The sequence below is a fragment of the Salmo salar genome, chromosome ssa10 (assembly GCF_905237065.1).
Source record: "Salmo salar chromosome ssa10, Ssal_v3.1, whole genome shotgun sequence".
NCBI lineage: Eukaryota > Metazoa > Chordata > Actinopteri > Salmoniformes > Salmonidae > Salmo > Salmo salar.
Window position 1 is genome coordinate 94,355,251 of NC_059451.1, and position 24,962 is coordinate 94,380,212.

The window sequence follows — 24,962 nt, forward strand, 5'->3', positions numbered from 1 at the left end:
AAAGATCCTCAGTCTTCAATAAAAAGAGCCAAGATGAAACACAACTTGTCAGACAGGCCACTTCCTGCATGGAATCTTCTCAGGTTTTGGCCTGCCATATGAGTTCTGTTATACTCACAGACACCATTCAAACAGTTTTAGAAACTTTAGGGTGTTTTCTAACCAAAGCCAATAATTATATGCATATTCTAGTTACTGGGCAGGAGTAGTAACCAGATTAAATCGGGTACGTTTTTTTTATCCGGCCGTGTCAATACTGCCCTCTAGCCCTAACAGGTTAATGCAACCGCTGTGTCAGATTTCAAAAAAGCTTTACGGCAAAAGCACACGATGCGATTATCTGAGTACAGCGCTCAGCCACCAAAACAAGTCATACAGATACCCGCCATGTTGTGGAGTCAACAAAAGTCAGAAATAGTATTATAAATATTCACTTACCTTTGATGATCTTCATCGGAATGCACTCCCAGGAATCCCAGTTCCACAATAAATGTTCGTTTTGTTCGATAAAGTCCATATTTATGTCCAAATACCTCCTTTTTGTTCGCGCGTTTATTTCACCAATCCAAATGCACAAGGCGCGAGCACTAAGTCCAGACGAAAAGTCAAAAAAGTTCCATTACAGTTCGTAGAAACATGTCAAATGATGTATATAATAAATCTTTAGGATGTTTTTTTATCATAAATCTTCAATAATATTCCAACCGGACAATTCCTTTGTCTTTAGAAAGGAAAGGGAACGGAGCTTGTGCGCGATCAACAACTCAAGGCTTTCAGCCAGACCCCTGGTTCAAACAGCTCTTATTCGCTCCCCTTTCACAGTAGAAACCTGAAACAACATTCTAAAGACTGTTGACATCTAGTGGAAGCCTTAGGAAGTGCAATCTGACCCCATTTACACTGTATATTGGATAGGCAATCACTTGAAAAACTACAAACCTCAGATTTCCCTCTTCCTGGTTGGATTTTTCTCAGGTTTTCGCCTGCCATATGAGTTCTGTTATACTCACAGACATAATTCAAACAGTTTTAGAAACTTCAGAGTGTTTTCTATCCAAATCTACTAATAATATGCATATATTAGCTTCTGGGCCTGAGTAGCAGGCCCAGAAGCTAATATATGCATATTATTAGTAGATTTGGATATAACAGAACTCAGAGGTAAACTCGTGCCCAGCTTTTCATCCGCATGTGATAAATACTGCCCCCTATCCCAAAGAAGTTAATATTAAGAAAGTTGAGAAATAAATATTGTAGGCCTAGCCTATAGGAAGCTGATCCTCCTCTTTTTACTAGAGACCATTACTCTGTTTTCTTGCGCAATTGCATAGCCTATTGAAAGGTTGCGCAACATGAGTTCATGGGCTCTCATGAAGTGTTTGATTACATTTACATTGATGTCAGTGATTAGACGGACAATAGTGTTGAGTACCAGGCAGTTAGAAAGTTTGGTAGGCTACTAATGACCATCAGCAGCATCAGCGCTAGGAGAAGCCTTATTACCGTGACTAAACGGTCACGTGGAATTTGACTGCCTTCCTGACTTGTCACCGCCGGTGTAGCGGTAATACAGTAACCGCAACAGCCCTAATCACAAACACACACACTGAAAAAATAACTTCTCCTTCAACTTCAACAAAACAAAGGAGTTGATCGTGGACTACAGGAGACAGCAGAGAGTGCGCACCCCCACCACATCGACGGGGCTACAGTGGAGAGGGTCAAAAGCGTGCACATCACTGACTACCTGAAGTGGTCCCTTCACACAGACCATGGGACTTCTTCAACGGTATCGTTGAAGGGTATGGCAATTGCACCGTCCACAACTGCAGGGCTCTCCAGAGGGTGGTGCAATCAGCCCAATGCATCATCGGGCGCCCCATGATGAGCCTTTTAGGGCCTTGTTTGTCTGAGTACTAGTGTTGCCCAGTATACCGAAACCTCTGTACTTTTTCGATACTAGATCATGAAAAACAGTTTGATACTAGAATTATTTTTGGTACTTCTGTCAATTGTATCTCACGGATCAAGCCTGTCTCACAGATCAAGCCTGTCTATCAGCTCAGCCGACCCTTTATTATAGTGCGCACCGGCTACATCATGTTAGCTCCCCATTCATGCTACACATAAGTTAGCACACTTGAATAATGCGACACGGCATGTAGAAATGTTGAAACTGTTAACTACTGTTCACAAAACAATGTCCATACAGGCTAGAACACTTTAAAATGGAAGAAGATACCGGTAGCTTCCAGCTTTGTAGGTAGCCTAAAGTCCGGCAGATGGCGATATTGTGTCGTTTAATCTTACCGTCCAAACGCATTGTATGCAGCCGGCAATACATTCATATCCCTGGTGGACCGGTTTGTTTCTCGCCCCCACCTCAACTGACATTTTTACCCTGCCCCCACCCCAATGGACATTTATCGTTGCCACAGTTGTTAATATGTATATATTATTATTTTTGGTTTACTTAATTTTGTCCTTCGTTGTTGGAGTTCAAGATTTTCACCAAACCCTGTAATTACATCTGCAACCCTGTACATGTGACTATTAAACTCTCTAATCTCTCATTTCAGACCTTAAACATTTTCCATTAAGGCTGCATAGGCTTCGATATCCTCCTTAAATTGATTTCATGGTGAGAAGGCAGGACAAAAATGGGGAAAATATGCGTACTTATGAAAAACCATTTTCCAACACCTTGCTAGCGTGGCTAAATGCTAATCACGGATGGTGTATATCGCGTTCAGCCAAGCTCAATAACTCAATGCATGCACACACTCCTATTGAATATGTATTCCCCTGTATTGTGGATAGGCCTAGGCTACGTCTTGATTTACCCAGTTTTGATTTATCGTTAAAATAAATGATTATGTAGTTAGGTTAGTAAAAAAAAAGTCAAATTGTGACTCATTAATGAATACATGGCTGTCTTTGAAAAATGTTGATGCAAAATGTTTTCAATATAATGATATTGAACTCAAAAGTTGCCCAGAGCAGAGGCTGAGTTGTTCGTTCTGTGACTTTGGCTAATATGCCTTCTTTTTTTGCAGTGGTATTGAGTATTATGATGGTAACAAACACTGTGATACTAAACCTGGTATTGGTATCAACGTAAAAATTCTGGCATCGTGAAAACACTATTGAGTATTGTGGGAGCAGTAGATGTGGCTTTGGAACAAGAGGTGAAGTGCAGTGGAAGAGAAGTTGTCTGTCAGACTCTCGTTTGTCTTTGCTTATTTGAGCTGGTTTTGCCATAATATGGACTTAGCCCTATTTGTAAAAGACCATCTTCTGTATACCAACCCTCCCTTGTCACAACACAACTAATTGGCTCAACGAGTCTTTCTGGGTAAATCTCTAAGCTTTCCACACCTGGAGTGTGCAACAGTTGCCTATTATTCTTTTCATAATTCTTCAAGCTCTGTCAAATTGGTTGAGGATCATTGCTCGTCAACCATTTTCAGGTCTTGCCATAGATGTTCAAGTAGATTTAAGTCAGAACTGTAACTCGGCCACTCAGGAACATTCACTGTCTTGGTAAGCAACTCCAGTGTAGATGCGGCCTTGTGTTTGAGTTTATTGTCCCAGTGTCTGTTAGCAAGCAGACTAAACCATGTTTCCCTTCAAGGATTTTTTGTGTGTTGGCCAGTGACAAAAAAATCGAAATTGAATCAATTTGTAGGCTGTAACACAACAAAATGTGGATAAAGTCTAGGGGTGTGAATACTTTATGAAAGCAGTGGATCTGCTAGTGCATGCCTCTTCTCGTTCTCACCTCTTTAGGCTATACCTCTCTCCCTCCTCTAATTCCACAGCATCTCTCTTGGATCATTCTTCTTCTCACCCTATCTGCTTTTCTCTCCCTCTCTCTGCTAGGCTCTGGTATTGACTCAGTGGTCTGTCTTTGCAATGACTGTGGTGCTGTTGTCTTGTGTTGTAGTTTGTATCTTCTCTTTTTCTCTCTCTTTCTGTACTAATGGTGTGTGTTGTTCTGGCCCAGTGTTGGGTAACACACGCTCTTACAAACTGCTAGACTGGAATAGTGTTGCTGCAGGTACCTCCCTCCTCCTACTGGTTTCACACACTGGAGACATGGCAGCTCACTGACACACACACACACACACACACACACACACACACACTCACACACACAACTATGGGTGTGCAAACATCTTGTTAAACCTCCAGGCTAAATCTCTGTCAGTGTTTTGGTGCAGTAGTCACTAGCCAATCTTTCACTGAGCTGCCATCTCTCTCTTGTCTTTGTGTGTGTGTGCTGAGCATGTGCTACCCCCCCTCCCCCGCCTGGCTAGCCTACACTACCAGGCTGCTCCTGCTACGGCAGTCTGTAGCATAATGCATCCCTAATGCTCCCCTAACCCAGCAAAGCATCTGCATTGTGGACAAACCTGTCCAGGTTCACACAAAGATAGACTGGGCATGTGCATATCATCCCTGGCTTCCACTGGGCCGTATTCATACAGGGAGGGGGGAAGAGACAAGAGAATGGAGGGGGGTACAGGAATGGAGGGAGGGAGTGCAACGGAGAGTAGTGTAGTGAGATAAAGACAGGGCTGAGGTAGTTTAGACTCTGTGATGAATGAATATGGCCCTCCTCTGCTCATGAGCGTGCACATGTTCATGAGCTCGCCCATGCGCGTGCACGTTATGTGAGCGTCCCTATGAGACATGCTGCTTCTTTTGGAGAGGACGCTGCTCTGGTTCTGTTACGCCTGATCCATCCATCTTCCTCCCGTTCTCTGTTTTTCTCTTTCTCTCTCCCTCCTTCCTCCCATTCTCTCTCTCTCGCTCTCTCGCTCTCTCTCTGTGTGTGTGGGCATGTGGCCTGTCCCAGGAGGTATGGCGTGGACCAATGGTTATTAAGGACCATGGTTCAGCCTCCACCAGGTGTCCCTCATTTAAATATGATGAATGCTCTGAGATGGTCTCCTCTCCTCCTCCTTTCCTGGCCTTATGTGAAGCCAGGGTTGTGTTCAGGGGGCACAGAACCTGGAGATAACGTTTTGAAACAGGAAGGCACTTCCTGAACTTGTCCAGTAAGAATACTCTTATTCGTTTTCCATTTTCAAAATGTTTAGCTTTGGTGTGCCCTACTGAACCCCCTCCCGTTATGGGCATGAAGGTAAGGAGATGCAGGGGACTTGGGACGCCACCCCATTACTCCACCCACTAGATCCCTGTCTTCCTGTGATTGGCTGGCCTGGAGATAATGCTATAGGAGATGAGAACAGCCCAGACACTAACTAAACACCTTCATTGTCTTCATATTTGTCATCAACATCATGTTCACTGTGTTACAAACTGATAGTTGGCTAAGTGGTATCTGCTTGCTATGATGCACCTTTTAGCCCAATCAGCTAAATGTGTCAGTTGATTCTCTGTTGGTCAGACAGACAGATCTATTTGCTGATAGTCTCTAGTTTCTAATAGTCAGTTGTTTCCGATAGTAGCTAGTTTCTGTTAGTAGCTAGTTTCTGTTAGTAGCTAGTTTCCGTCACTAATTTCTGATAATTTCTTCTAAAAGTTTGTTTGCGATAGTCAGTACATTTTTGAAAGTTGGCAGTTTCTAATAGGTGCTAGTTTCTGATGGTCAGCTAATTTCTGACAGTCGCTAGATTCTGGTAGACATACAGTCAGTCAGGTAGCCAGCCTGTGCGTGTGTGCCGCTATGTATGTGTGACTGTGTGTATCTGTGTATGACGTGTGTGTGTGTGTGTGTGTGTGTGTGTGTGTGTGTGTGTGTGTGTGTGTGTGTGTGTGTGTGTGTGTGTGTGTGTGTTGCAGACGAGCCAGAGACGAGGGACGCGTGGTGGGAGGAGATTCGTCAGGAGATCAAGTCTCATGCCAAAGCCCTGGGTTGCCACGCTGTGGTGGGATACAGCGAGAGTACCACCATCTGGTACATTACACACACCATACTTATACTCACACAATACTTAGACCAAAGCTCTATTTCAAAGTCTGTTTGATGGGCAAAGAAAGTGTTGTATGCTAATTTTAACATCCCTATATCACCCTCTTCTCCCCTCCCCCTGCCCACAGTGAGGAGGTGTGTATCCTGTCTGCATCGGGCACGGCGGCCATGTTGAATCCCAGGTTCATGCGCGAGGGCTGTTTGGACGCCGGCGGCAGCGACCACAGGTTGTCACGGCAACCACCCCTCGGCATGGTTGGGTCGGAGAGGGGAGAGGGGGACGCTAGCTCAGCTTGGCTGGGGTAGGAACACACACATACACACACACTGTGTTGGATGGGTGTTAGTGTAGGGGTGAGAGAACTTGAGTGGCCAGGAGGGTTTTGGACTAATTAACCTAGTCATGGGTTGCTTCTAAATGGACAGTGGTGTAATGAGGCAGCAAGTAGCCCCTAGACCCAACAGGTTAAGAGCGTTGGGCCAGTAACCGAAAGGTCGCCGGTTCACCAAGCTGACTAAGTGGAAATATTGCCGATGTGTCCTTGAGCAAGGCACTTAACCCTAATTGCTCCTGTCGCTCTGGATAAGAGCATCTGCTAAATGACTTAATGTAAAATGTTAATGAATGAATGAACTTCATAGCTTTTTAGCATACTTTCTGAGCAGTGTGTGTGTATTCCAGGTTTGATGATGCGTCACCCCCTAGCTGCGGATTTTGTCACATCCCATATGATGAGTTCAACATGCCGTTCCCAGCTCAGCTCACATACTGCTACCACTGTAGGAGACAGAAGGTCCCTGACGTGCTCTTTACTACCATAGACCTACCTGCTGAGGCTGCTGTTACTGGGAAGGGCTGCCTCATACAGGCCAGGTAACGCACACACTACCACTACAACCATATATCCTGTCTTTGTGTCTGTGTTGTTCCTCTAAACTGTTTCCTATGAAGAAGGTGGCCCAGGGAGGTGTGTGTGTAATGTTGTGTTATATTGCAGGTTGTGTCGTACCAAGAAGAAGGCCCAAGGGGAGGTGAATGCCACAGCTATCTCTAACTTACTCCCCTTCATGGAGTATGAGCTCCACACCCAGCTGATGAACAAACTGAAGCTGCGCTGCATGAATGCTCTGTTTGGGCTCCGCATTCAGATCAGTGTGGGAGAAAACATGCTCCTAGGACTAGCTGTAAGTCCTGTGTTTGAGTGTGTGCGTCTGTGTGACCCTCTCCTCATGTCTGCTACAAGGTGTGTTTCTGACGTGTGTGTGTGTGTGTGTGTGTGTGTGTGTGTGTGTGTGTGTGTGTGTGTGTGTGTGTGTGTGTCCAGTCTGCAACGGGTGTGTACCTGTCAGCTCTGCCAGCTCCAGGTGGTATCCAGATAGCTGGTAAGACCCCCAGTGACCTGAGCTACGACCAACACATTTCAACCATGCATAAACGCATCAACGACACCATCGCCATGAACAAGGAGCTCTACAACATACACCCCCCGGTGAGAGAGAGACACCCCCCGGTGAGAGAGAGACAAACACACACACCAGTCTGTGTGGAACATCATAGTTCATTCCTCTCTGTGTCTTTCTCTGGTTATTAAGAAGTTATTTACGTTGGACCCTGAGGCGTTCACCGCCTGAATACAGTACTAGCATGCACATTAGCCTCTATTAATCACAGCTTTATATGAGTACCTCACCCTCTAAAATCACAGCTCTATCTCAGTACACCCACTCTAGAATCACAATATATGAGTAGTCCTACAATTACAGCTGTATGAGTATCACAGCTTGACAGTAAATGTGTACACTCTAAAATCACAGCTCTGTCTAAGTACAGTCTAGATTCACAGCTCTATGATAGTCTAGATTCACAGCTCTATGATAGTCGAGATTCACAGCTCTATGATAGTCGAGATTCACAGCTCTGTCTAAGCACAGTCTAGATTCACAGCTCTAGGATAGTCTAGATTCACAGCTCTAGGATAGTCTAGATTCACAGCTCTAGGATAGTCTAGATTCACAGCTCTAGGATAGTCTAGATTTACAGCTCTAGGATAGTCTAGATTCACAGCTCTAGGATAGTCTAGATTCACAGCTCTAGGATAGTCTAGATTCACAGCTCTAGGATAGTCTAGATTCACAGCTCTGTCTAAGCACAGTCTAGATTCACAGCTCTGGAGGACACTATCACACACACATTAAAATGTGTGTGTGATTATCACTAATATAGAAACGTACTCTGATGATTGCACAATATTGGGTGTGGGTAGAATTGGGTGTGATAAGGAATGACCTACTTCTACTTAGTGTGAGGTTTGGACTGATGGTGTTTCTATGGGACTGCAACTAACTCAGCGGCTCACAACGCGGACAGGGATGGTCAGACACACACACATATTGTTGAGTTGTTGTTATTGTTGTTGTAGGAGTGTATAGAGGAGGTGGTGGGGTCTCCTATCCCTGACAGACAGCGGTCCAGACTGTTCAGGTCTACCTCTGAGAGTTCAGATGAGCTGTCTGAACTAGACCTGTCGCACGGCAAGAAGGACGCCTTCGTACTGGAGGTACGGTTGGCTGTGTGTACTGTGCTGTAGGGGTGTGTGTTATGTTGGATGTGTAATTGTACTATATGATCTGTATAGGATCTCAAAAAACAAATAAAGTAACACCTCACGGCACAACACCTATCCACCATGTGACCTACTTGTTGTGTGTATGTACTGACATGTATGTGTAACTGATAGCTGCACACACACACTACATGTTCATGTTTTTAAATGTATGGAAATTGTAAAGTCTTTTGTCATAATGTATTTTTGGTTATGTGTTGGACCCCAGTAAGACTAGCTGTACCATTGGCGTTGGCTAATGGAGATCCTAATAAATCACATCAAATCTGTGTGTTCATGCTTTTCTTCTCATGTCTTTAGATTGATGACACTGATGCAGTAGAGGACATCCAATCCCTACTCACTGATGCCCCCATGCCTGCAGGTACACACACACACACACACACACACACACACACACACACACACACACACACACACTGTTCTACTAGAAATGTTTTACGATGTCCGTCCATCTACCTGTCTCTCTTCAGGGTTCTACAGCTGTAACACAGAGGTCATGCCTGGGATTTACAACTGGACTTCAGGGCTACAGGTCAGACTCACACACTGAAACACTGCTACTACTACCACTACTACTGTACTACTACTACTACTACTACTACTACTACTACTACTACTACTACTACTACTACTGGTCCGCACAATTGGCCCAGCGTCATCCGGGTTTGGCCCGGTTAGGCCGTCATTATAAATAAGAATTTGTTCTTAAATTACTGTACTACTACTACTAGTACTACTGTACTACTACTTTACTACTTCTACTACTACTTATACTGTTCTACTTCTACTTTGCTACTTCTACTACTTTACTTCTACTACTACTGTACTACTTCTATTGCTACTAGTGTACTACTACTGTATTACTAATAATGCTGTACGAGTGTACTACTACTACTGTTCTACTACTACTACTGTTCTACTACTACTACTACTGTTCTACTACTACTGTTCTACTACTACTACTACTACTGTTCTTCTACTACTACTACTACTACTACTACTACTACTGTTCTTCTACTACTACTACTACTGTTCTTCTACGTCTACTACTACTACTGTTCTACGTCTACTACTACTACTGTTCTACGTCTACTACTACTACTACTACTGTTCTACGACTACTACTACTACTGTTCTACGTCTACTACTACTACTGTTCTACTACTACTACTACTACTGTTTTACTTCTACTACTACTACTACTACTACTACTGTTTTGCTTCTACTACTACTACTACTACTACTACTACTACTACTACTACTACTACTACTGTTTTACTTCTACTACTACTACTACTACTACTACTACTGTTCTCCTTCTACTACTGTTCTACTACTACTACTGTACTACTTATACTGCTATTGTACTACTACTACTCTACTTCTACTACTACTACTACTACTGTACTACTTCTACTACTACTGTTCTACTGCTACTACTGTACTAGTACTACTGTTCTTCTACTACTACTACGCCTACTACTACTACTGTTCTTCTACTACTACTGTTCTTCTACTACTACTACTACTGTTCTACGTCTACTACTACTACTGTTCTACTACTACTTCTACTACTACTACTGCTGTTCTACTACTACTACTGTTCTACTACTTCTACTACTACTGTTTTACTTCTACTACTACTACTACTACTGTTTTACTTCTACTACTACTACTACTACTACTGTTTTACTTCTACTACTACTACTACTACTACTACTACTACTGTTCTCCTTCTACTACTACTACTACTACTACTGTTCTACTACTACTACTACTACTACTGTACTACTTATACTGCTATTGTACTACTACTACTCTACTTCTACTACTACTACTGTACTACTTCTACTACTACTGTTCTACTGCTACTACTGTACTAGTTCTACTGTTCTTCTACTACTGTTCTACTACTGTACTACTACTACTGTTCTACTACTGTACTACTACTACTGTTCTACTTCTACTACTGTTCTACTACTACTACTGTACTACTACTACTACTACTACTACTGTTCTAGTACTACTACTGTTCTACTACTTCTACTGTTCTACTACTTCTACTACTGTACTACTTCTACTACTAGTACTGTTCTACTACTAGTACTGTTCTACTACTAGTACTGTTCTACTACTAGTACTGTTCTACTACTGTACTACTTCTACTACTACTACTCTTCTTCTACTACTGTCCTACTTCTACTACTACTACTGTCCTACTTCTACTACTGTTCTACTACTACTGTACTAGTTCTACTACTACTACTACTACTACTACTACTACTACTACTACTACTATACTAGTTATACTACTACGATTATTCTACTACTACTACTGTACTCCTTCTACTATTGTACTACTTCTACTACTGTACTACTACTACTACTACTGTTGTACTACTACTGTTGTACTACTACTACTACTACTACTACTGTTCTACTTCTACTACTACTGTTCTACTACTACTACTGTACTACTACTACTACTGTTCTACTACTACTACTGTTCTACTACTTCTACTACTGTACTACTTCTACTACTAGTACTGTTCTACTACTAGTACTGTTCTACTACTACTACTACTGTACTACTTCTACTACTACTGTTCTACTACTACTGTATTACTTATTCTACTATACTAGTTCTACTACTACTATTATTCTACTACTACTACTGTACTCCTTCTACTATTGTACTACTTCTACGACTGTACTACTACTACTACTACTGTTGTACTACTACTGTTGTACTACTACTACTACTACTACTGTTCTACTTCTACTACTACTGTTCTACTACTACTACTGTACTACAACTACTACTGTTCTACTACTTCTACTGTTCTACTACTACTACTGTTCTACTACTACTACTGTTCTACTACTTCTACTACTGTACTACTTCTACTACTAGTACTGTTCTACTACTAGTACTGTTCTACTACTAGTACTGTTCTACTACTACTACTACTTCTACTACTACTGTATTACTTATTGTATTACTACTGTCCTACTACTACTACTACTGTCCTACTTCTACTACTACTACTGTTCTACTACTACTGTACTAGTTCTACTACTACTACTACTACTACTACTACTACTACTATACTAGTTCTACTACTACTATTATTCTACTACTACTACTGTACTCCTTCTACTATTGTACTACTTCTACTACTGTACTACTACTACTGTTGTACTACTACTACTACTACTACTACTACTACTACTACTACTACTGTTGTACTACTACTGTTGTACTACTACTGTACTACTTCTACTACTACTACTGTTGTACTACTACTACTACTACTACTACTACTACTATACTAGTTCTACTACTACTACTATTATTCTACTACTACTACTGTACTACTTATACTGCTATTGTACTACTACTACTCTACTTCTACTACTACTACTGTACTACTTCTACTACTACTGTTCTACTGCTACTACTGTACTAGTTCTACTGTTCTTCTACTACTGTTCTACTACTGTACTACTACTACTGTTCTACTACTGTACTACTACTACTGTTCTACTTCTACTACTGTTCTACTACTACTACTGTACTACTACTACTACTACTACTGTTCTAGTACTACTACTGTTCTACTACTTCTACTGTTCTACTACTTCTACTACTGTACTACTTCTACTACTAGTACTGTTCTACTACTAGTACTGTTCTACTACTAGTACTGTTCTACTACTAGTACTACTACTAGTACTGTACTACTACTAGTACTACTACTAGTACTGTTCTACTTCTGTACTACTTCTACTACTACTACTCTTCTTCTACTACTGTCCTACTTCTACTACTACTACTGTCCTACTTCTACTACTGTTCTACTACTACTACTATACTAGTTATACTACTACTATTATTCTACTACTACTACTGTTCTACTACTACTACTACTACTGTACTACTTATACTGCTATTGTACTACTACTACTCTACTTCTACTACTACTACTGTACTACTTCTACTACTACTGTTCTACTGCTACTACTGTACTAGTTCTACTGTTCTTCTACTACTGTTCTACTACTGTACTACTACTACTGTTCTACTACTGTACTACTACTACTGTTCTACTTCTACTACTGTTCTACTACTACTACTGTTCTACTACTACTACTACTACTACTGTTCTAGTACTACTACTGTTCTACTACTTCTACTGTTCTACTACTTCTACTACTGTACTACTTCTACTACTAGTACTGTTCTACTACTAGTACTGTTCTACTACTAGTACTGTTCTACTACTAGTACTACTACTAGTACTGTTCTACTACTAGTACTACTACTAGTACTGTTCTACTACTGTACTACTTCTACTACTACTACTCTTCTTCTACTACTGTCCTACTTCTACTACTACTACTGTCCTACTTCTACTACTGTTCTACTACTACTGTACGAGTTCTACTACTACTACTACTACTACTACTATACTAGTTATACTACTACTATTATTCTACTACTACTACTGTACTCCTTCTACTATTGTACTACTTCTACTACTGTACTACTACTACTACTACTGTTGTACTACTACTGTTGTACTACTACTACTACTACTGTTCTACTTCTACTACTACTGTTCTACTACTACTACTGTACTACTACTACTACTGTTCTACTACTACTACTGTTCTACTACTTCTACTACTGTACTACTTCTACTACTAGTACTGTTCTACTACTAGTACTGTTCTACTACTACTACTACTGTACTACTTCTACTACTACTGTTCTACTACTACTGTATTACTTATTCTACTATACTAGTTCTACTACTACTATTATTCTACTACTACTACTGTACTCCTTCTACTATTGTACTACTTCTACGACTGTACTACTACTACTACTACTGTTGTACTACTACTGTTGTACTACTACTACTACTACTACTGTTCTACTTCTACTACTACTGTTCTACTACTACTACTGTACTACAACTACTACTGTTCTACTACTTCTACTGTTCTACTACTTCTACTGTTCTACTACTACTACTGTTCTACTACTTCTACTACTGTACTACTTCTACTACTAGTACTGTTCTACTACTAGTACTGTTCTACTACTACTACTACTACTACTGTACTACTTCTACTACTACAACTGTTCTACTACTACTGTATTACTTATTGTACTACTACTGTCCTACTACTACTACTACTGTCCTACTTCTACTACTACTACTGTTCTACTACTACTGTACTACTACTACTACTACTACTACTACTATACTAGTTCTACTACTACTATTATTCTACTACTACTACTGTACTCCTTCTACTATTGTACTACTTCTACTACTGTACTACTACTACTGTTGTACTACTACTACTACTGTTGTACTACTACTGTTGTACTACTACTACTACTGTACTACTTCTACTACTACTACTACTACTGTTGTACTACTACTACTACTACTACTGTTATACTACTACTACTATACTAGTTCTACTACTACTACTACTATTATTCTACTACTACTACTGTACTACTTCTACTATTGTACTACTACTACTACTGTTCTACTACTACTACTGTACTACTTCTTCTACTGCTACTACTGTACTAGTTCTACATTTTACATTTACATTTTAGTCATTTAGCAGAAGCTCTTATCCAGAGTGACTTACAGTAGTGAATGCATACATTTCATACATTTTTTTTGTAAACTTTTTTTCTTCTTCTGCTGCTACTACTACTACTACTACTACTATTCTACTACTACTACTACAATACTAGTTCTACTACTATTCTACTACTACTACTACAATACTAGTTCTACTACTACTACTATTATTCTACTACTGTACTACTTCTACTACTGTACTACTTCTACTACTACTGTTGTACTACTACTACTGTTGTACTACTACTGTATTACTTCTACTACTACTGTTGTACTACTGTACTACTACTACATACTAGTTCTACTACTACTACTACTACTACTACTATTATTCTACTACTGTATTACTTCTACTACTACTACTACTGTTGTACTACTACTACATACTAGTTCTACTACTACTACTACTACTACTACTACTACTATTATTCTACTACTGTTCTACTACTACTACTGTTCTACTACTACTAGTACTACTCCTTCTACTATTGTACTACTTCTACTACTACTACTACTACTGTTCTACTCCTACTGTACAACTTTTACTACTACTGTACTACTACTACTACTACTTTTCTACTACTGTACTACTTCTACTACTACTGTTCTACTACTATACAACTACTATTGTTCTACTACTACACAACTTCTACTACTACTGCACAACTACTACTACTACTGTTCTACTTCTACTGTGCTACTTCTACTACTTTACTTCTACTACTGTACTACTTATTCTATTGCTACTAGTGTACTACTACTGTATTACTACTAATGCTGTACGAGTGTACTACTACTACTTGGCTATTGCTACTACTGTTCTACAGGTTATTGAGAGATTATATGTTGATATTTTGTTCTTTGCCAACCCCGCCCCCAGATGTTTACATCTGTCAGGGTCTACAGACTCAATAATGCCAACCTGACCAACCAGGGCCTCAACAAGATCTTCACTGACCTCTGTGAGAATTTACTCAAGGTAAGACCACACACACACAATGGGGATACGCTGGTCAAGCCCAAGCATTGGTGTTCCTCTTACTTAATCTACGTAATGTTTAACTTCTGTATTAATTGAACTGTCTGCTTTTTATTTGTGTGTGTAGAGTCTATACTTTAAGCTGCGTTCCATGATCCCCTGCTGTCTATGCCATCTCAACTTCACTGTAGCTGTACCAGAGGAAGAACTCATACAGGTGAGAAGGCTTTCCTAAAAACATTTTGGTCAGTATTAGAGCTGGGAATTGCCAGGGACCTCACGATACGATATTATCACGATACTAAGGTGCTGATACGATATGTATTGCGATTCTCACGATTTTATATGTATTGCGTTTCGATAATGGTGTTTTATTGATTTGATGTTCCAACATATTGCTCACTATCGTCTGCTGCAGAGAGACGAGAGAGCATGAGAAAATGAGTTTTGATCAGTCAGGGAAATGAGTGCTGAAAACATGTTGGCTCACTATTTAAATAGAAGATGGAGAATAAGCTATATTCCTCTAACTCAACGCTGGGCCTCGAAGCTAGTTTCACTGCGTTTTTTAATTGTTCCCCTCTAATCCTGGACTGATTTCAACCTGGGACACCAGGTGGGTGCAATTAATTATCAGGTAGAACAGAAAACCAGCAGGCTCCAGGCCTTGTAGGGTCAGAGTTGAATAATCCTGGATTTAGGGCTGGGCAATATATCGAATTAATTCGAATGTAAGTTTGTGTGCAATATTCCAAATGCCTGTATCGCAAGAATCAAGGTTTTGTTATTTTCCGGGGTTTTTTAGCATTTATGTCCGCTTGTTCTCATGTTGTGTTTTTGGTTTCGTCTCATTCACTCCTCTTGTGTTGTGTGCAGCGTCCCATTTACACTAGATATCTGTATATAATGATGAAATGCATGTGTCCTGCATTGGCCTTATTTTGGACAAGATTTTAGCGAGAGTGAAACCTTTCGCCACAGAACAATGAGACAGATATTTCACTGGATGTATAAATATGAAGCATCTGGCCGGCGTTTCCACTAGTGAGAGGAAGCCCAGTGGCCAGCAGTGAAAGGAGATGGATTTTGGCCGACATTCTGTTAATTTTCTCATCGATTAAACATTTGATCTCAATACAGTTTTCTGTTCCCAAAACTAGAATCTGTTTTGAACAGAGGGGACTAGGTAGAGTAAACTTTGCCCTTTGTTACAGTTTTTAAAAATCGCATCGTTTAGAAGGAGTGCAAAGGCGAATTGAGTTATTGTACACGCGCTTCACAGAGTAGGCGTTCCCTAACGGAAATATGCAGATGCATGCTAGAACAGTCAAATAGGATCTCGCTAGCTCGTGCTTGGTCTGCCCACCCCCTTGCTTGTTTTGCCCACTATTACTCATTTGTTCTCATTGGAAACGACAGACTGTGGTCTATCTTGGTTTAGTTATAAAAATCTTTGCTTTCAACTTCGCCTCTTCCTCTATGGTTTACACACACACCAAGCCCCCCCCTGCCTCCATACGCCAACATAGTTGAGATCACATCTTCCTTTCTGACAAGCGGTTTCAGATCGCTATTTGAGATTTGGTCCAACAAAATCGGTCATATGGACACCAAAAAACAAAGTGAGACATTATTTTACTGTAATAGAGGAGAAGTTAACTTTTCTAACGATACCATTTTATGTCTGAACTACCCAAATGGCGTGCAGAGCAGACACTACTAAAACGAGAGTATCAATGAACATTGATTCTGGAAAATGAATTCTGTTTGTCGCACGCGGAATTCTGTTTGTAGCAGCATTTTAGCCAAAGACTGTTAACTAGTCTGTGTTTTATAAATGTGCAATAAACATAAAACACAATTATATAATTGTGCAACTTGTTTCCATTCCGAGAAATAAGGTAGGCCGCTTGATTTCAACATGTGGTCAGGCTAACGTTCTTTTCAAATAGTTGGAGATGGACCGAATGGTGTGTTTATAACAATTCAACTGTTCAACCTTGTTAGCTAGAAAATAGATCCCAAGTTGGCTAAACTTGAAACATAAAGATTCACTGACTCATCACTAACACGTGGGCTTGAGAGATTGTTGATGAGACCTGTGTTTAAAAAATGGTGGAGTCTAATGGCTTCTACAAGATGTTAGTCATTATTAGTGAATGTGCATTATGCATGGTTCTAGTTAGATTTGTAACAAAAAAGGGCATTTTCATAGACTTGAAAGCCAGATCAGTGATTATTGCAAAAAAGCAGTTTAAACTATGTTGATAACATTCTTAAATGATTAGTGGGTCTTATGGTTGTGGAAGGCTTATATTTAGCCTTATATTTAACTTCACAAGCCCTGAATTCATTAGATTATTGCTGACTATTTGAAATGCAGTGTATTTTACCTTTAATTGTACAACAATGCGTATTAAGTAAAAAAAACATTTTAAAAATGTAGATTTATATCGTGAAACGCCTATATGTTTTTAAAAATCGAGATAAGATTTTAAGGCCATATCACCCAGCCTTACCTGGGCTATAGGATGGGTTTTAGTGCTTGTACAGCCGACTGGCGCCAGCTAAAGCTACCTTTTTAAGAAGTCGATACTTTTCAGTCAAATATCTATATAATATCCCAAAATAATACTGAGATATGTAACTATACAATTTTCCCCCTATCACTTTACCTGACATTTGTGTCAATAAATGATAGCAACAAGGTAATGATAGTTTCATTCTCTCTCATTTTCTCACATACCCTCTCCCCTGTCCTCTCCAGGTGGCGGTGACGGCTGTAGCCATGAGTTTTGACAAGGAGACTCAGCTGGCAGCAGACAAGTCTCTTAACAAGGGTTAGTATTCTCAAAAGCTGTAGGTCAGCGGTTAGAGATAAAGGGATGGAGTCTGGAGTTATGGAGAGCTGAAGGGGACGAGACACTTGAGACTTGAGTTAGTGCACTTGGGTGGGTTGAGGAGTGAAACAGATTCAACTCTGTGTGTGTTTGTTTGTTTTCCAGGGAGTGGTGAGAATGAAGAGCAGCTACAGTTTTCTATGGAGCTGTGTGGAGAGTCAACGTCCTCCAACAACCAGCCTACAGCCAAACCTTCTGGTACACCACCACACCTTACACCTTATTACCCCGGATCACTAACAACTGCCTAACCTTTAACCTCCAATAGCCATCCCTCAGCAGACAAAACATGAGAAATCCTCTAACCGCCTGGAACCTCTCACTCCTTGAAGCTCCCTTAACCATAGTGTTGTATTCTCTGTCCTCTATTTCAATATGTTCTGTAGTAGTTGTGTTAAACATGACTTTACCGCCTGTGACTGTATGACCAGGTAAATAATGTAACTGTATAACCAGGTACATCCTCTGTCAGGTATTTTAGACCTGCAGCCGGTGTGTGTGTGTGTGTGTGTGTGTGTGTGTGTGTGTGTGTGTGTGTGTGTGGAGCTATGTGGAGCTATGTGGAGTAGCACTGTGATGACTATAAGAAAAACAATCCTGCTCTTCACTGATCTGGAGAGAGAGCTGGGGTTAAACCAAAATGGCCGCCCTTCTTAAACCAAAATGGCCGCCCTTCACCTCCTCCACATCAGCCAGGACTAGGAGCTAGACCTAGGAGATAGGATTTAGGACTAGGGAACAAGATGTGGATATAGGACCAGGTATAAGGAAGTGTCTGTAAGGTATTGAGATACTATTTTGCTGAGGCCTGAAGAGTCAACATCTGTGGTTGTGTGTGGCAGTGCATCATGGTGTGTGTGTGTGTCGACAGGTGTTCCAGAGAGTGCCATGACCCACTCCTCGTCTCGAGGTAAGCCGCCCCCCCCCCCCCCCTTGCTGCCATGGCTACCACGGCCCTGTTTTAAGTTCTCATCCTTTTGTTCTCCTGCTCCGCCCCAACCTCCTTTATTTTCTCTATATTCTTTTTCTTTATGTATCTATATTATGTTTTATGTCATGGGTGTATGCGGTTGTCGGTTCGTGTGTGTGGTGTGTGTATGCACGTGCATGTATGCGGTGTGGATGTTGTGTGTGTGTGTGTGTGTGTGCGAGCTTGTGCACGTGTGTGTGCGCGCGCATGTATGCAGAGTGTGTGTATGTTTCTCCAGTTTCCTCGGTTGATTACGGTTCCTTTGCAGACAGATGCAGCACCTGGCTAGAGCTGCTTAGGCTGAAAGCTCACACCATAAGACGAGGATCAGTTAAGACAAGTAGGAGGACACAGTCGCTAGCAAACTCTGGTACACACACAAACATACACATCCCTCCCCAATTGCCGCTGGGGGGCGGAGCGTCACAGATCATGCACCAGCTGATTAACTAGAGTGTGAAAGTTGAAGCCCCGCCCCTCAGAGGAATAACCAACCAACAACCAGCGTATAACCTCTGACCCTGTCGCCATAGTGACAGACATGGAGGAAGTAAACATGAAAGAGGATCTTAAAACACGCTAAAACATATCTCACTAAAGCTGGCGACTTGGGGGAATTGCAGTTTGATGCTACGTAAATTAACTTTGTCATAAACTGTGATGATAACTGGGCATAATTAACTGGGATTAAATGACAGGACACATCTCAAATCACACCCTATTCCCTTTAATGCACTACTTTGGACCAGAGCCATATGGCAGATCCCTGTGTAATGCTCTAACTAGGGAGTGGGGAGGGATTTGAGATGCAGACTTAATGTTATTCAAATTGGCTCGAAGGTTCCAGGTCGGATTGAAGCATCATTCACTATGTTACGAGATGGAACATCTTTCACACTCTGGCTTGATTCAATCATTCTGCTTAGCAGACTGCCTAATTTGTTTCTGTTTTGTATCGATCGTACACACACACGCTAATTTAAACAAGCGCACATAGGGACTCTAACACACACACATAAACAGGTAAATGCATGCACACATACACACGCACAGACACACACACAAAAGGCCTGGCCAGTCTGTCTGTATGTACGTCTGTCTGTCTGTTTGCAGAGGCTGTATGGTTGTTTGCCTGTCTGTCACTGAATGGTGCATGGCAGCTCACGCTTATACTGTCATCATGCTACACTGCTGCGCATTCTCACACACACACACAAACAAACAAACAAACAAACTCACAGCTTAGTGGTTCAATTGGGATTTGGGAGGTGTGGGGTCCCTAGTTTGTGGGCGCGCCTTAACAATATATACTGACTAAGACACCTATTACAGAATACTACAGGTCGCGGCGGGACCTGCACATTTTTTGGTAGAATGACTGTAAGGTAAGTTATGGCGACTTTTTAAATGGACACTTTACTCAAATTAATCAAATATATAATTTCCCCCTCCAGAAATGAGCCCAATAACATATTTCTCCATATCGTCAGGCTGTAGCCCAAATGATGCAGTATAGTGGCAATAAATAAATGGGCTGAAGCATAGGGTTTCCCATCTGTATTTACCCCATTGGCTTGATCATTAGCTAAACCAAACTCTAAAAATGATCTTGTTGCCAGTTAGCAACATATTGATGGCTTGAAAGTCCCAAAAAATGTACCACTGGCACTCATCAAAGGACCATGTATAGTGAATATAATGTAGGCCTACCAGTTACAACTGACACGTGCTACATTTAGCCCTGGTCTCCCCATGCATTCAACACTATTGGCTAGTGCTAGATGTGCATAAACCTAGCCGCTTAAAATGGTGCAGTTCACACATTTTTAGGAGTTGGAAATGAGCATAGTAAAAGATCCTCCTCTTTTCAAAACTGCTTTCAAAAGTGTGTTTTCCCGCCACTGCGTTAAGAATGCTGTACAATGACTGGGCATGCATTTTTCTCTCCTGTGCAGAAATTTGAGTGCTCCTTACTCTTGAGAGAAATATTATTTTCTCATCTAGAATGCGATAAGCTGACCAATTTAATAAATAAACTATTCTACTATGGGGTTGTCTGATTTTGCTGTTGCTTACTCATGTTGTTGGCTGAGGAAAAAGAAATGTGGACAAAATAAATTCATTAGATATCCCTAATTCAAAATGTGCATTTCCAAAGTTACCGCGTCTCATTTGAATCCTGCCTAAATTTAACCTGTTTGTAGTTTGCATTCAAACTCCACACACACTCACACACACACTCTATATCCATTTCCTCCAGCTCATAGCTCATCATATCTGCTATTCTTTGTAGCACCATCTAAAGGCTGAGTCTGTTATCTCCATCTCTCCCTCTTTTTCTCGCTCGCTCCCTTTCTCTCCCCCTCCTCCAGTCTCGTCCTCAGAGCGCTGCAGTCCTCTCCCAGAGGTGCGGTCCCGGTCCCTACGCTCCACCAGGTCGTTGCCATGCGGTGCCCCTGTTACCGTGGTGAAGATGACTCCTCTGTCCTTTCTCCCCAGGACGCGCATCGTCAAATACTTGGGAATCATCAACATGTTCTTCATTAGAGAGACCACGTCACTACGAGAGGTACACGCACACACACGTTTGTGAAGTAGATTTCTGCAGGTGTCATCAGAGATGAGTAGGAAATGATTACATGTCTTTCTGTGGTGTGCGTAGTCTGTTCCTCTGCTAGCTCATTGCAGTGGTTTCGCAAAGGTTAACATATTTACCTGTGTGTGTGTTAGGAGGGGGGTGTAAGTGGGTTCCTGCATTCCTTCATAGCGGAGGTGTTTGCAATGGTCCGTGCCCATGTAGCAGCTCTGGGGGGCAACGCCGTAGTGTCATACAGCATGAAGGAGTGTGTCTTCATGGAAAACCCCAACAAGAACCAGGTACACACACACGCTGTTAATTTGCTGTTAGTTAAAGAACTGGAGGCCTATAGTATTGTTCTGTTTGAACTACAATATTTTCTCAAAGAACCACCAGGTTAACCCCTTACACTCGTGGAACTTGACCTATGTGGTTAGGGCCAAATTTAAATTAACTATAATAAGCATTGGTATGACCATGGTAGCAATTGAAAGAGAACACATTAAAGGTTATGGGTAAATGATCAGACTCCAAACATTACACTGTTGATTTTGATGTGCTTTTTATATTTACTGTACTTTTCATTGCATTTCTCAATAACGAAATCTGAAAATACTCTGGATTTATTCAGTAACAATAAGAATATTCATTGAAATGTTGGAGTAGGTGCAAGATAAGAAAACAAGATTTCAAGGGTTTGAGTGAGAGGTTGTCTTGAAGTGGCCGCACACCTCTCCAAACTGTACACAGTTCCTAAGTAATTTCAATGCACTTTTATGACACAAGGAAAGAGTTCAACTATAAGGTGCTTTTTTTTAGCTCTCCTAGCATTGACGTTGAGGAACTGAAGCAAGCACACTTGTAGTTTTTGTTTGGAACACAGAACTGCGTCCTCACCATCACACAATTACTTTTGATGTTTATGCAATCCAAAAATGTTCCGTTATAAATTGCAATCTGGGTCAGGTGGGCATCATTTGATAGCTTATTCTATTGCCAACATGGCTAGCTAAGATATAAAATACGATCTCACAGTGTTAGGCTTTCAAAAGTCTCTTCAGACAAACAGATTGTAATTTTAGTGAGCATAGTATGGAGTCATGAGTGCATTTAAGTGCGTGTTCCACGGCAAATTTTCTCCACAATATAACAAACATAGGTTCATTCTGTTCAGGACAACCCAGGGTATAACGCATGTTTTCCTTGTAATTGGATCAAACATGGCGATCATAAAGGTTGATTCTGTAAATTTAAATGAGTTTTCAAAAAGGAAATGTGAGGTGCATGGGTGTGTGGTTAGTTTGCATGACATCAGTGGTATTTATTATATTCCTCAACATCTCATCTTTTAGAACACATCAACTCCTCTCGATTTACAGCATGTCCCTCACTCAGAGAACAAATGTGCAAAAGTAGCCCAGTTAGCAGGAGGGATGGGGAGCATGTTGTTGCACGTGATGCTCAAGTTTATAACGGCTGTCAGTCAAAACCAATACAGTGCTGTGAAGCGGAGAACTGTAGCACTGACGTCATGTATATCATGTTACTATACAGCCACTGTGTTCCAATTTAGGTGCTTATCAATAACAAAATCTGACATTTTCAACCCGGTATGCGGGATGACGGCCTGTGAGTGGAAAGGGCTACAGACCCTCATGTCTGTCTTCTCTTTCTATCTCGCCCTTCTCTCTCTCTCTCTCTTTCCAATTTCTCTCCCTCTCTGTCTCTCCAGGCTCAGTGTCTGATTAATGTTAGTGGTGATGCTGTCATCTTTGTCAGAGAATCAGACCAGGAGGCCCATACCCCCTCTGATTACGAGCGGACAGACCAGCACCACCGGGGCTGACGGGACCACATGACACTCATGCCCACGAACACACACACACACACACACACACACACACACACACACACACACACTTGAGTCTAGCCATCCAAATAATTGTGATTTATGTCTGCCATAAACAGACTAGTTGATGGAGAAATTGTCCATTAAGGCACTCTACATAAGCCATTTAGAGGCATTATGTCATGTCTGTCTCTATCTGTCTGTTGGTGATATAATAGACATTCCAATACATGGTGAAGTTTTAGGCAGCTTAAAGAATGATTCCTCTCCATCCAGACTCAGCAGTCACTAGCTGGCCATTCTAAAGCGTACAGGGTAGTCATTAGTAGACAGCCATGGTAAAGAGTACCATAGTCAGTACAGCAGGGTTTCCCAATAGGCAGCCCGTGGGCCAAATTCGACCCGTGTGTGGTTTTATTTTGCCCACCCAAGATTTCGGAGCAAAAAACATGGTTTTATATCATTTTTGTTCTTTGACATAAGACTGTAAAATCACCAGGAAATTAGCTCAAAGTGATTTTAATTTAGGAAATCTGTTTCCAAGTATTCTCACGCATAGCTATAGGCATATGTGATCGTATCCCAATTTAATCAAGGTGTGAAATGATTGTTTTTGTGAAATACTATATCTGTTTGGGATTCTTGCGGTCAATTTGCATGGTACTAATTATTTATAACTATTTTCCGGACCCCCAACCATCTGCTCAAGGAAAAGTAGGCCCACGACTTAGTAATTGGGGGCCCCTGCAGTACAGGGTAGCCACTACTGAAGATGGCCATGGTAGAGAGAACTAAATTGAGTTTGTCTGTCACTGTATGACAATGTTTTTGGCAAACATGCACACAAACATACACACACCCTGTGGATAGCCTCCTGCCACACTCCTGGCTGTCCTGACTGCGGCCTCAACGGTGTCCATACTACTGAACTCTCCTGTTTTTAACAATCATGTAAATGCTGGAAAATAAACTTATTGCGATGACCTCTTTTTGTTCATAGTCTAGGTGCCACAATAACTTTTATTTGTGTTAATGTACTCTAAAATCTGATTTGAGTATTTTTATAAAGTAAAAGTATATTAGTGGTATCTAATTTTGCATGTCTAATGAAGTCCTTGAAGTTTGATTCATTGTGTAAGAAGTAAGGGTATGTGATGTGTTCTACTGTTAATGAATACAACCTGTTTCTCTTTCTCTGTAAGACTTGAATGTAAATACATATAGAGAGTGTTGCTTTGTGTCTAGCAGCATGTATCTATTATTGCCATGACTGTCAGCTTGTTGCCTGAGATAAACAGTACTGCACAATAAACTGAACTACAGTGAAAAACAGCCTGCCAATGGCTGGTCCTGTCTCTCGGTGCCTATCTATTATCTCCTATTATAAATGGTTTTTTACCGAAAGCATTTTGATGTCAAAGCCGATAAGATTGCTTTCAAACT

The 24,962-nt window shown here is 41.1% G+C and overlaps 1 protein-coding gene across 1 annotated transcript in view; it reads left to right on the forward strand.

Annotated features, from left to right (window-relative positions):
• The window catches only part of LOC123724472 (C2 domain-containing protein 5-like), a 51,559-nt gene extending 26,708 nt beyond the window's left edge, over positions 1-24,851 (forward strand). Inside the window, 17 exon segments of the mRNA XM_045688244.1 lie at positions 5,812-5,926; positions 6,070-6,243; positions 6,624-6,815; positions 6,940-7,126; positions 7,267-7,431; positions 8,362-8,499; positions 8,866-8,929; positions 9,039-9,100; positions 15,124-15,222; positions 15,350-15,439; positions 17,990-18,062; positions 18,228-18,320; positions 18,994-19,032; positions 19,361-19,432; positions 21,465-21,661; positions 21,823-21,969; positions 23,403-24,851. Coding sequence (XP_045544200.1) covers positions 5,812-5,926; positions 6,070-6,243; positions 6,624-6,815; positions 6,940-7,126; positions 7,267-7,431; positions 8,362-8,499; positions 8,866-8,929; positions 9,039-9,100; positions 15,124-15,222; positions 15,350-15,439; positions 17,990-18,062; positions 18,228-18,320; positions 18,994-19,032; positions 19,361-19,432; positions 21,465-21,661; positions 21,823-21,969; positions 23,403-23,516 — 2,021 coding nt within the window. The 3' untranslated portion in view covers positions 23,517-24,851.
• The last annotated feature ends 111 nt before the right edge of the window (positions 24,852-24,962 follow it).